Below are 13,343 nucleotides of genomic sequence, written 5' to 3' on the forward strand. Positions count from 1 at the left end.
ATAAATTAATGTATAAATAAAATAAAATGACACAGCTGTACTATAATATTCACTTCAGTCTTGTTAAATGATTTGGTCTGGCAACTTCTACATGTTCAAGGTAGGTAACCATTGAGTAAATACACTTGTTTATAAATTTCACTGTAGTCGGAGAAGTTAGTTTCCTGCCTTCTTTCCTTACCCGTTTTTATTCTTTCATTCTAAAACGTACAGCCACGTCCTTAAGCAGGGATACATGGCAACCCGTGTTGTATACTGTGGTGTCCACCGTTGATGGGATGTCGAATTATTCCACTTATTACCTGGTGCAGTGATCACCATTGTACCAGATGATATCCCGTCAGTAGTGGAGTCTACGGTGAAAAACGTGGATTAAAATGTATAATACTTGGGGACTCGTCTGTACATATTATATAACATTGACTGTAGTCCCCATTTTTGTCTTCTCGTCATGGTCATATGAACGTCACTCTCATTTTCCGTAGGGCTTTCAAGGAGACTGTCATACGAGTAAACCGGAACTTTCTGCTGAAACATACTTGCCACTTAAAGTTTTAAAAGTTTATTCTTGCTGGCCTTCTTTATCAACTTAATTTTACAAAATTCTGGAATGGTTTCTCGAGATGAATAGGATTAGGAATGCGATATGAGTCCTATAACTTCGAAACGAATCTCTTAATATGAAGAAAATCGTCGCCGGTATCATGCATAAAACATAAATACGGTACCTTGATGGAACTGATACTATGCCCTTTTTACCATAGGCAGGCCAGGCATTTCGTAATTTTGCAGCTTTTATCCTGTATCTGAGGGTCAGTAAGAGAGAATACTCTAGATCTACATTATTTCCATAGTACAGCCTCATGATGTTTTAGTGTTAATCCACTGTTACTTCACTGAAGATGGAGAGATGGTAATTATATTATAGGCCAATTTACTTGCAAAAAAAGGTATGTGTGATTACTCAGCTCCTGCCGAAGTTCTTTCGTACCTCAGGGGAGGTGGAGGTGGTGGTGATGCTGATAGTCAGGGGGAGGGGGGAGTTTCCCACTCAATCTAAAAGCAGGAAGGGGAAATGGGAAGAACTTAGTGGTGAGGAACTGAAATTCAGGGGGAAAAAAAAAATCAAGGATTGACCTAACATGCGCTTGTCGTTTTTTGAGGGCAGAGAAAACTGGCAAACGCATGCAGGTGTTTTCTAAGAATGAAAATATCCAAAAAAAATTGTAGGATACGATACCTGACCGTAGTATTATATCCGGGCCCCTGTTTTATTTTAAGGTCCGAACCCGCTGGAGTAAACCACAATTTGTCCAAAGGTCCTGTGGTCAGCCCCAGAGTCGTATGATCTCCTGGTGCCACGAATCTTTTATGCATGGACGGCTTCGTACAAAGTTTTCCTCTAAATAACACTTCACGAGGCAACTACTGAACTACAGTCCACTTCTTTAACAACTCAACCTCCTGGCGATGGATTACCGCATCAGCAACATCTTCCCTATTGGAAGGTATCTTAACTAATCCTTCGAGTTGGAAATATCTCTCTTGATATATACGAAGCCATTAGGAGATAAAAAGAATAAAATAAAGGCCACAGTTAACGTAGGGATTGAGTATATACTGGTTGTTCGTACTCTGGGAACACATGAAGCCTTCTGATCTGCCTATTCATCTTCATATGACATTATACAGTTTAGGGAAACCAAGTCATTTTGCAGAGCTTAGTGTGGGCTATGTCTAACTTCTCTAATTGAAAGAGCTCTCCGGATATGTATAAAATCGTCTGAAGATGGCAAAATATGACACCGAAAGAAGTAATCACTGTGTGGACCTTAATTTCTGCTGCTCGAAATCTCTCTACCCTACCTTACCATCTCACTTCGATTTCACTGAACTCTAGAAGCTAAAAAAAGAAAGTTCTAGACATTTCCCCTTCAGTGAAATGGTTAATGGTGCCATATTTACTGTCACTTTACCTTAGCTGAATGTCATTTTCGTTAACTGGAAGAAATAATACAAAAAGGGGATCCATGAGATGATATACAGAATTCTCTCTCTCTCTCTCTCTCTCTCTCACACACACACACACACACACACACACACACACACACACACACACACACACACACACACACACACACACACACACACACACACACACACACACGAAAATAACCAAAATCACAGATACAAGTCGGAAATCAATATAATCATCTGACGGAAATGAAGGAGTTTACTCGTTCAGTACGAAGACTTGTTTTCGTGTGTTTGTTACATCATCGACTTCTGAAGCGAGAGCAGGTGTTATGTATTCACCTACGTGTGTGTGTGTGTGTGTGTGTGTGTGTGTGTGTGTGTGTGTGTGTGTGTGTGTGTGTGGACAAAAATATCCGATGTTTTTCAGAACAGCAGATCAAAGGGCATAGGCCTGGGCAAAAGTCGGTGCTTCCTAGATCAACTTAGACATTTTTCATCTGATTTAGACAAAACTTGGTTCCAGCGGTGAGAGGTTGCACGAACTCTGGGTCGATTAAAGAAAAAGAATCAGTTAAAGGCTACAGAACCAGGTCAAAGCTCGAACTGTGTATCTGACTGTAACCAAAATGAGTACCGGTATGGTAGTTCATATCGTAATTCGTCAAACTTTTGAAACGGATGAGGATCAACCACGTAGTCGACCTGCTGTTTCTTAGAACAGTATGTCAATGGTCAAGGTGACATGACAGTGTTAACTTAAACAGATTTTGCCCAATCTGCGCATATCTTTGTGAAAGGATTCAAGGTAATGCAAGGAAAGATGAATTCGATTTTGTGAATAATCAGTAAAAAGCCAGTGTTAGAATGGTCAAATATCAAGCTCACAGACAGTCACTTTATTGTTTATCTGATTTGGACCATAGATGGTGGAAGCGTTTAAAATTGAGGGCTAAATGAAGCAATTTCGGCGAAGGTATAATGTCACGGGGCAAAGTCAAATATTTAACCTTAAACCAATTGGCAGATGCGGTTACTGCATTCTCTTAGAGTTAATTCTTGTTTTTGTACTTATTTGCAGTGAATTATTGTATTGATCTTAAGAGAAACCCTTGGTAGTTAAGCTGTTCTTACAGTAATATGCTCTGTATACATCTTTTCTACGAGAGCTCAATAAAATCATCTTATAGTAGCATCAACACAATAACAGACATCACTGTATCGAACGAATTACGTTCTCTACGACGTCCTCCGTTATATTCAAATCGTGTTTAGATCAGACGATTTTGTTGTTATTCAGCTAGTGAGGGATTTTTGGTAATGTGGATTTCCTCATCATCACCAGCAGCAGCCTGAGTCAGTCCACTACAGGACAAAGACCTCTACCATATTTTTTCACTCAGACCTATTGGCTGCTATCCTCTTCCATCCAGTCCTAGCGAATCTCAGAACTTCCTTTCACTATAATAGCTCGTCATGTCTGACCCTCTCACTCCACCTTTGGGCTGCCACTCGGTTACCCGGGTTAAGCATCTATTATCTGCAGTGTTGTAGTCAAGACCAGACCCTCCGAGACCAAGACCAAGACCAAGACCAGATCCTCCGAGACCAAGACCAAGACCAAGACCAGACCCTCCGAGACCAAGACCAAGACCAGACCCTTCGAGACCAAAACCAAGACCAAGACCAAGAATTTATGTGTCTGCTGAATGAATGAAAAGCAGCTGCAGCCTGCAGATGCTACACTGCTGGTCAGTTTTCATGGGCGTCTCGGGCCCCTCGAGTGAATGCACTAGTGCCCCAATTACCCAGTTGCAGATTATGTATCGATGCGATACTCAACACCTTTTAAACGAATTTAAGTTGATTATCGCACATGAGTTGAATGAAAGAACACCTTTTAAACGAATTTAAGTTGATTATCGCACATGAGTTGAATGAAAGAGAGAAGAGGGCAATGGGGATAATTCCCCGGGCCAAAACTCAAGCATATGAAGGGACCAGGGCCCACACCACGACTGTGACAATTCTGCTTCCTTTTCTGGCCCATGTCAAACGTTTTCCAGGCACCCCAGGGCGCGGTCATAGCTTTCTTCGGCCCTGCACACCGATGTTAAGGCTTTTGAAAGTTTTTTCAGTTTTTAAACTTTTGAAAGTACTGTTTTGAAATTATAGTGTATGGTGTTGCATACTTTGTGAGTGTCATCGTCCTCATGGAGAGCTGTATCTTCCTCATGCGAAAGCTGGTTTTTGAAAGACTAATTTTCGCACTTCTCTCCGAGCTTTACACTTCCCCAAACGTTCCATACACAACATATTCATCTTTCGTTTCTCGTGAACAGTCGAGGCGGACTACCTATTTTTCAGGATATTTACACAAAAAACAGAAGGGGTTTTGGGCTACAGAGGTGGGATGTAAAAAATATTCATAATTATAAAATATATAATTTACTTTCATAAGTGCTCCAAATTGTTCTTACGGTCGTACCCACTATTTGTTTAAGACAACACTTTTCACTAACTTTCCTTCTTGAAAGAGGCTCTCATTCGAGACTACTCACTGTCCTTCTTGCTACTACAGATGGTTTATCGGCCCCCAGGTGGCCCCCCACTTAAGTTGGGCTAGAAACGCCTCTGGGGCACATGACCATGGCCCCCCACTCATAGGTGAATAAGTTGTATGAAATAAGAGGGTGGCTGTGAAACGCTAGAAAGTATTTTGATTTCTATCACAGAAGTCACTGCAAGCCTCCGCGATAGCCATTCGGAAGCACTGAAGGGTTATAGCTCGAAAGGTTGGAAGCCACTGATGTCTGACTTGGCCCCCATCGCTCCAAAATCCTGGCTACACCCCGGGTAAGGGAGGAAATATATTTACAAAATTTAATATATGTGAACAACTGAACAGCTCGGTAAAATATTACTTCTTTCAATGTTTCGTTGGCATGAAGAAACAACCATAGGAAAATAGACGTTTTTGTGGTTACTTTTTCCGAGCGAACTAAATAAACCTGTGGTGTACATAAACGAACAGCCCGAGGATTGCATACACCATGCACATATATAAAGTACACAGAGGCGAACAGAGCTGCACACATGCGTGCGTGCAAACGGAGATTATCACTGTGAGAATGGTCACGTCATGCATGCCCTCTCGACTCGCATGCACTCTATTGCCACTCACAGGGCTCAGCTCATGCATTATCACCGTAGCACTAGCCAGGCAGTATCTATAGACAGTACAACGTTGTATGGCGCGCCGTGAATCAAATCAGCCATGATTTTTCTCTGTGTTTGATCATAAATTCCGACCTTCCCCACGCCACGATGCATTTTGTAATGCTGGTCTCGACCTGGTCTCGAGCCAAAACTCCGAGACAAGAAGTTTCGAGACCAAGATCAAGACCAAGACCACATCAAACTGGTCTCGAGACCGGTCTCGAGACCAAGACCGGTCTTGAGACCTACAACACTGGTTATCTGGTCTACAAAGGACGTGGCCTACCAACATCTGTTTATGCTTTCTATTACCACCCGCGTTGCGAAGCGAGCCGAGTGGTAATGTTTACAGTTGTGAGGTGACCGGCTTTGTCTGCGGGTAAACATAATATCTAATGAATGGCTTGAGCTATTAACTTGAGACTTTGAAAGTATCAAGACATGACCAAAATCTTGGACGAGTTCGAAAATGGGTATTCGGGGACAAGGTCAGTGTCACCACAATGGCGGCCAAATGTCAATTAATTGACCTTTGGTGACCGTGACCTTGCCCCCAAGTGCCTATTTTCTAGCTCCTCTAAGAATTTGGCCATGTCTTAATACCCTGAATCGTGTGGAGGTAGCGTGAATGACTTAATATTTGTAAACGTGCCATGGCAGCCTCATGTTGTTAGCTCAAGCCGTTCATGATATATTTACCAACACACAAACAAAGCCAGCCAGCCAACCTCGGAAATGATAACATTACCACGTCGCTCGCTTACCACCCACGTTGCAAAGGGAGCGGAGTGGTAATGTTTTTAGTTGAGGTTAGCTGGCTGGGTTTGTTTCTGTGTGTTTTACATCCTGAATTTGAGTCAAATCAGAAGTGGAGGAGGAAAATTATGTGCTAAGGTAAAACTTTCCACCTATGTGGTGGTGAGATCGCATTATGAGATGGCTTCAAGTTGTAGTGATGATATCATCTGCTTGCACTCTTATCCAGGAAGCTCTCTTTTCCTCTCTCCATGTAACCCTCAACATGGTCCTTTGTATTCCCCTCTGAGCACGCCTAAGTTTACGCTCCAAGGACTTTCTTATACTCCACGTCTCATATCCATAACTTGGAACACGAATGACACACTGATTATACAATTGTCTCTTTTGATATAATGGTAATTGCTTATCCTTCATGTAGTTACACAGTTTATCCAAAAATCCTCCATCCCATTCCTACCCTTCGTTTGATTTCACTGTCATGTACTGGATCTGACTGAAGTGCTTACCCCAAAGATAAGCATTCCGTAACACCTTCTACAATAGTTCTGTATCTCCTGTTTTTACAGGATGCAATCAAACATGTCTGTTAAACATAATCTTTATCTTCATATTCACTGTGAAGCCCTCCTCTAGACACAATTTGCTCTAATCACTTGTTATTTCTTGTAATTCCTACTGATTCAATGAAAAGCACTATGTCTTCTGCAAATCAATGACTGCTCAATAGCTCACCATTAATTTCCATTGTCACCTCAGTCTAAATTTCTGAAGACGTCCTCTAGGCATGCAATGAATAACTTGGGTGACATTCTTTCTCCTTGCCTAACAACTTTATTAATTAGCATTTATTGGCTGTCCTTATGGAGTTTTGTGATGGCCATGCTATCTCTGTAAAGTTTTCTAGTACTTTTAACATCAGATTCTTGCACAACTTGGCTTCAAATTGCTCTGATCACTGCAGCTGCTTCAACTGCATAAAGGTTACTGCAAGCTAAAATAACCTCTCCAGAACAAAGCCTTCCTTACCCTCATCACTCGGCCACGTATGTGGCAGTATATTATTTTTATATCCAGATTATTGTTATGAATCTCATTTTTTTTTCCAACTGGAGACATTTGACACTGCCTTCATTTAACCCTGACAATTCGAGAAATTATAGGAAATGAATGCTTAGCATACTTGTTGCTTTTCGTCCAGTAAAATAGAAAACGAAACAAAACTTTGAAATATGTTTAGAAATATACTTGAACAGTTTACTCGTATATTCAAGTCAGTTGCTGTTCATAACAACGAAGTCAAGGAAAGAACAAGAAAATGAGTCGTCAAATTTGGTACGGCTCAGTGATTAAGTGTAAAGTAAGCCATCGATGTCTCATACTCTTACTTAAGGAACCAGATAATAGAGCCTATAATTTTTGAGAGCAAAGCTAAGGATCATTAAGCAGTGAAAGCAAATATGTTTTCTTTTTAATTACTAGGAGAAACAAAGACTGATTTTTTGCAAAGGAACCCACAAATGTCTGATATTCAAATTAGTCAGGTCTTTCACAGAGCTGACAAAAGTTAGTCATTTCAAGGTAGCGGAGTGTGAACCCAAAGCCGAGATGAGAGATAAATGAGGACATGACAGGGATAAGAAATCCACAACCAAATCGAAAAGGAAAGAACAGACTACTCAGCATTATATTAGAATGGAGAGAGACTAGAGAAACATTAAATCTGCTGTGATCTTTAAGTTTCTGATAATGATGAAAATGGTGATGAGTGCCGTATAATATTCAGGATTTTTTTTCATCTCAACTAAATTTTACTGTATTTAGTACACAGTATACTTGTGCCGTCTTTTTCTTCCTCTCCTTGCTTTTGACTTCAATTCTGATTTGCAGAGAATTTAAAGGCTGCTTTAGCTTCTGGTTGATACAATCACATTTGTCATTTCTTAATTCTCGTTAACCCGTCTGCCTAATATGCGCTTGGTAAGTTTATTGAGGCTGCTTTCTGACGTTACAGTAAGACTATATTATTGAGCCAGAGGGAATTCTAATAGGCAGAAATGTGAACACTGATTCGATTAATGTTATGAAATTCTTCAGCTGAATGCAATGTTGTTTTACCCTGTACAAAATACATAAGTGTGTCCACAGAGCACGAAAGAGTTAAAAACGGGAAATCCAGCAAACGGTAAATATTGTTTTTGATGTTCATGTGCTCAATAATATATCTAGTGCCTGCAGACGGAAGCACTCATACAGTATAACTTAAGAGTTTTTATGTAAGCATCCCTCAAACCTTTCCGATAAAAGAATATATACTGAAGGTGAAATGCAAGTTGAGATTGCAATCCAATTCGTTCCGATCAGCCAAATGCAACAAGAAAAGAAAGAGTAGAGGAGGAGGAGGAGGAGGAGAAGAGGAAGAAGAAGAAGAAGAGGAACAGGTGGAGGAACAACAACAGCGACAATACCAACAACAGTGATAAACCAAGTCACTTTCCGACATGCCATACTTACTATGTGCAGGGAATGTGTTGTACTGTATGTGGTGATTGTGTAGCCGGTGACTAATGCGACCCCGTGACTGGAACCCACCACAACTGCACACACCACCACCACGCCACACCTTTTATGAAGATCGCAAGGGGTGTGGCCTCTCAACTCTCTCTCTCTCTCTCTCTCTCTCTCTCTCTCTCTCTCTCGTGAGAAGGATACTAAAACATACGCCAGTGTCACTGAAGCTGTATTTTGAAAAGCATGTCCAACACAAGAAATGCATTAGTTATTTAAAAGATGAGACAGGAAGGATAATTTTGTAGTAGTTCAACCAGACACTACCAGAACGACATTTGCATTATATTCTCGCTACTGCTGGAATATTTTAATATGTTCAGGAGAGAGTTTCCAAACTAGAGAGATCAGATTTAGTTTTAACTTTTCTACTACTGTATCTCCTTCCCTGTTTGAAAAGATTAAATTTTTCAGATGACAGGAAAACTTAAAAACATAGGGTGCAGAACGGGGATAATGGGCCAGGAATGTTATCTACTTGTAAGTTAAAATGTGTTAGGCAGCTGAAGCTCTACAAGGAATAAGAGTACTGAGACCGTCATTCCGACAGTGAAGAGGACGATGGGTGCCAGCAGCTGCGAGAGGGTGAGGGGCCCGAGGGTGTTGCTGGAGTCTGAATCATCCTGGTCTTCCACTACCTCACCACGTAACTCTGCCTTCCTCCTTCTTGCCTGACTCTGCCTCCGAGCCAACACCAATATATCCTCATGCCACTTGTCATACAGTCCTGCCTAGAGTTAGAAATAAACTTAAATCATGCGAAACCTTTTGGAATACGTCTGTAATATTTTGGTCTAGTCGTACAATAAGAAAGTTCTATCTGTCTATCTGTCAGTTGATAACGAGACTCCTCAAGCCCATAAAGGGGCGGCCACAAGCAAATCGCCTTGTCACTCACACACCCGTCTGTTATATACATATTCACTAGATCCCTCAACTGCATCCTCTGTCTCTCCCTCCCTCTTTCTCCTTCCACCTCACTCACATACACTCTCCTCGTCAGTCTCTCACTCTCCATGCTCTCCACAGTAAAGAAACAGAAATAGGAGTAATGTAATATGACTAAATGAAAGTGGTTGCACTAACATTTAATTAGCCAGGCTTCTACATCCTTGCTCAGCAGTAGTGGATTTGTTAAGTTAATGTGTATTAACTGCATCACAAGTGATAATTAGTATTACTGGTTTATGAAGGTTTTATATCTGTTAAGAAGTGAGATTTGCCAGTTGGGTGTTTCGAGAGGGTTCTCGCTGCTTCCCAATATTTACAGTGGTTTCGATACGAGTCAGAGTTGCCAGTTTGCCTGCTGTTTGTAAGCGTGGTTATTTCGTAAGTTATGCATTAATATTTATGCTCTTTTTTTTATGTTTTATTTACGTGATTGTTAAATTATGTAACTGAAATAAGTTTCTGTGCTAAATAATTTACAATGTTATGTAATGTAAGAAAACTCTGGCATGTTTTGATGTCTCCTAGTTGGTAACTGTTAGCTATTGCCCCATAGAATTTGTGCTAGAAGTTTCTCGAGTAATGCAAGTTTATAAGGATAGATAAGAGACTAAAGCAAGTTCAGTCGGGTTTTGTTCAGTTTGAGTGCAGTGCAGTGTCAGGGCAGTGAAGTTTGTATATTTTCAGTACTTGTGAAAACAGTGAAGTATTACTGAAGTTAGTATATCATCGGTACCTGTGAAAATAGTGAAGTGTTGTCATGCATTTAGTGTAATTGCAGCTAGTAAAGTTTGTAGAGTCTGACAATAGGAAGAACAACTCACTGGGCAACGTCCTTCTTGTACTGTACAACTGTTGTTGGAGCCTGTGGCAGTGTGGGGTGGGGACGTAACATATTATAATTAATCATCCTCTGTATGCTGCAGTTCTTATTCTTTTTGAAATCATCGACAAGTCGTAACTTTACTGAACCGGTTTTAATATCATGGACTTAATATGAATGCATCAGCAGTTATTATCGATTGAAGAAAGAGTGTTAACCCCTACACCGCGGGCTTTTTTACCAATGTTTTGCGTGTCCCGCGGGGTTATTCGGGCTCCGACAGACTCTCAAAAAATATTTGCCAAAAATCAGTTATTAGTCCTAGAATAATAAAATTATATATGCTTATTGCACATACCTTCAGCTTTCTCCTGGAATGTTTGTTGAGCCTTCTTCGGTTACCGTAGCACTTGTGGAGACCTCTGAAGTAGGGTAACGAAGTCTCCACTTTACACTTCCCGACAACCCGTAATATGATTACCACAGCCAGATATAAACGCTATAAACACTATTCTATAATTTTCAAGTAGTTTGGGATCCATACTCCAAAAAAAACCCACTGTGAAAGCAATGGAAATTACGAGCGCGTCTGATCGTTGCACTTGTGCTAGTTCGCTCTTGGTACTCTGTCATTTATTATTCATAAAACCCCTCACACTTTATATTTCTATTACTATATCACACTTATATATATCTGGAGTCTTTCTACATAAGTTTCCTTCAGTCGTATTAGTTTATTGTCACTGAAGTAATTCAATTTTCCATTCAGTAAAATACGTAGAGAGCCACGGATTCACTTTCACTGTTATAACATAAATTATTTGTACTCATATTCTTATATTACTAATTACTTACATTACTATTTACATTTTCTACTCTCTTTTCAATATTTACCCTTCTATTTTACTTACACTATGTTATTCACTGTCACTTTCAGTAATACAAAATTATAATACACTGTTCAATCATATGTACTGAACGTCTATTTCCTTCACCTGCTATTTACACATTATTTACACATTATTTCCAAATCATTCTGCTTCCACACTTGCACTGTTAGAACTGCTTCTGGCTTTGGTAATCGAAGAAGCAGGTAACACAGAGGGGAACCTGGCACTCAGCGCACTGCCAAGAGATGCGTTTGTGCTCAGGTGTGTGGTGGGTGGTATGCGCACATACCTGACACCTGCGAATCGCAGCCTTCCTTTTCCCTGTGGCAGGCATAAGCTCAAGTCTGTGCCGATCCATATACGCCCTCTGTTCAAGTCGGTCGGGAAGTGTTACTGGATGGTGCCTTGGAGTTGCTGCTGTCACCCTACCATATCTTTTCAGCAGCTGCTGGACACAAGTCCTGGCGAACAACCTCAGGGAGAAGGACTTGGGTGGCTTGACCTTCATCTTGTACAGGATGAAGGCGTTCAGCATCGTCATATCTATCAGATGCAGAAAAACTTTCCTGTACCACCTAGTATTCTTCCTGAGGCAGTCGATCTCACCAATCATCATGTCGGACTTGTCCACCAGCCGCATGTTGATATTATAGTCCAACACAGCATCAGGTTTCATCACAGGTTCGCCTGTCCTACGGTCGACCTTCCCACTGTCTCTCATCTCCCCCTTATGTACGGTGGTGAGCATGTGCACGACCCTCTTGTCATGCCACCGTATTGCCAGCATCTTCTCAGACTTGCGTAGGTGCACGTCTCCTCGCTGCGAGGTTCCCGCCTCTGGGAATTTGGGGAAGTGGGCACGATTACTTTTCACAGTGCCGCAGGAGCCAATGCCCTGCTCAGAAAGGTATTTGACAAGTTTCGGTGCTGTATAGTAGTTGTCTGTATACAGCACATGATTCCCACCAAAACACTTTTCTAGGAGCACTTTCACTACACAGCCTGAGAAGCCAAGGGGGTGTGTTTTATCGAGATCGACAGTGCTGGCTGAATATATGACGAAGTCAAGGATGTACCCCGTCTTACAGTCGCACAGTACAAAGAACTTAATTCCAAAGCGATGGCGTTTGCTTGGAATGTACTGAACAAACCGAAGACGTCCTCTGAACAAAACCAAGGATTCGTCAATGACAACCTTCTGAAAGGGGTGGAAGAATGACATAAACTTATCCTTCATTCTGCTCAGAATCTCCCGGATCTTCCAGAGTGGGTCAGTTTGGGAAGGTACATCATTGTCGGCAAAGTGCAGATTTCCCATGATGTTCTGGAAGCGATCTCTGGCCATGTACTTATTGAAGGTGAGAGAGGGTAGTAAGGGGTCCATGGACCAGTATTCTTCCAACTCATGCTTCTTGGAGTGTGGCATGAGAAGCATGAGGGCAAAGAACACATACAGCTCCTGCTCTCCCAGCATGGACCACTGTTGCATCTTGGCTGCACCTGTACCAGTTGCAGCACGTTGTGATTCATACCTGTTGGTCTCATCACATATGTGCTGCATGACTTCGTCATCTAGGAAGGCCAAAAGGTAGTCGACACACTCAGCATTTTTGTCCATAGTGAAGGCAGGCTGAACTCCTGAGGAGCTCTCATCAAAAACTAGATTTTCTGGCACAAAATCTGACCCTTCCGTCCACGCAAAGGCGTCCAGGATTCCCTGTCGTGGCGGTGTAGGGCGGGTGGTGGTGGTGGTGGTGGAGGTTGGCTGTGAGGGAGGTTTATGTATGTCAAGGTCACTCGCACTGACCCTAGGTTGCCGTACAGCACTAGCAGCCCTTACCCTACTAGCTACACTACTTTTCACTCTCCTTGATTTACCTCTACCTCTACGGCCTGCCTTCACTGTTGATGTTGGTGGTGACTCCGACGATGAAGACCCCGGAGATAACTCAGCCGACGATGATGAAGAAATGAGTGAAGTGGGACTTGGGGAACGGGGAGGTGAATGCACTCGTGACTCATGGCGGGCTGGGTCACGTGGGGGCATTGTTCTGGGGCTAACACGCCGCCTTTTCACTCCCTTCCCAAATTCCTGTTCTTGCTGCACTAAAGGCTCCTTTCCCTTGGAGCTAGACACTGATTCACACACTGTAGCACTCGTTGTT

The 13,343-nt window shown here is 41.8% G+C and overlaps 1 protein-coding gene across 1 annotated transcript in view; it reads right to left on the minus strand.

The window, feature by feature from the left end:
- Positions 1 to 9,002: 9,002 nt before the first annotated feature.
- LOC145397114 (ionotropic receptor 21a-like) overlaps positions 9,003 to 13,343 on the minus strand; it is an 88,700-nt gene continuing 84,359 nt past the window's right edge. The window contains exon 11 of the mRNA XM_080270315.1: positions 9,003 to 9,248. Within this exon, the coding sequence (XP_080126441.1) occupies positions 9,003 to 9,248 (246 nt within the window). The remainder of the gene's footprint in view (positions 9,249 to 13,343) is intronic.

Source organism: Coenobita brevimanus, chromosome 40, assembly GCF_032717465.1.
Source record: "Coenobita brevimanus isolate Jiangsu-jjx chromosome 40, ASM3271746v2, whole genome shotgun sequence".
NCBI classification, from domain to species: Eukaryota; Metazoa; Arthropoda; class Malacostraca; order Decapoda; family Coenobitidae; genus Coenobita; species Coenobita brevimanus.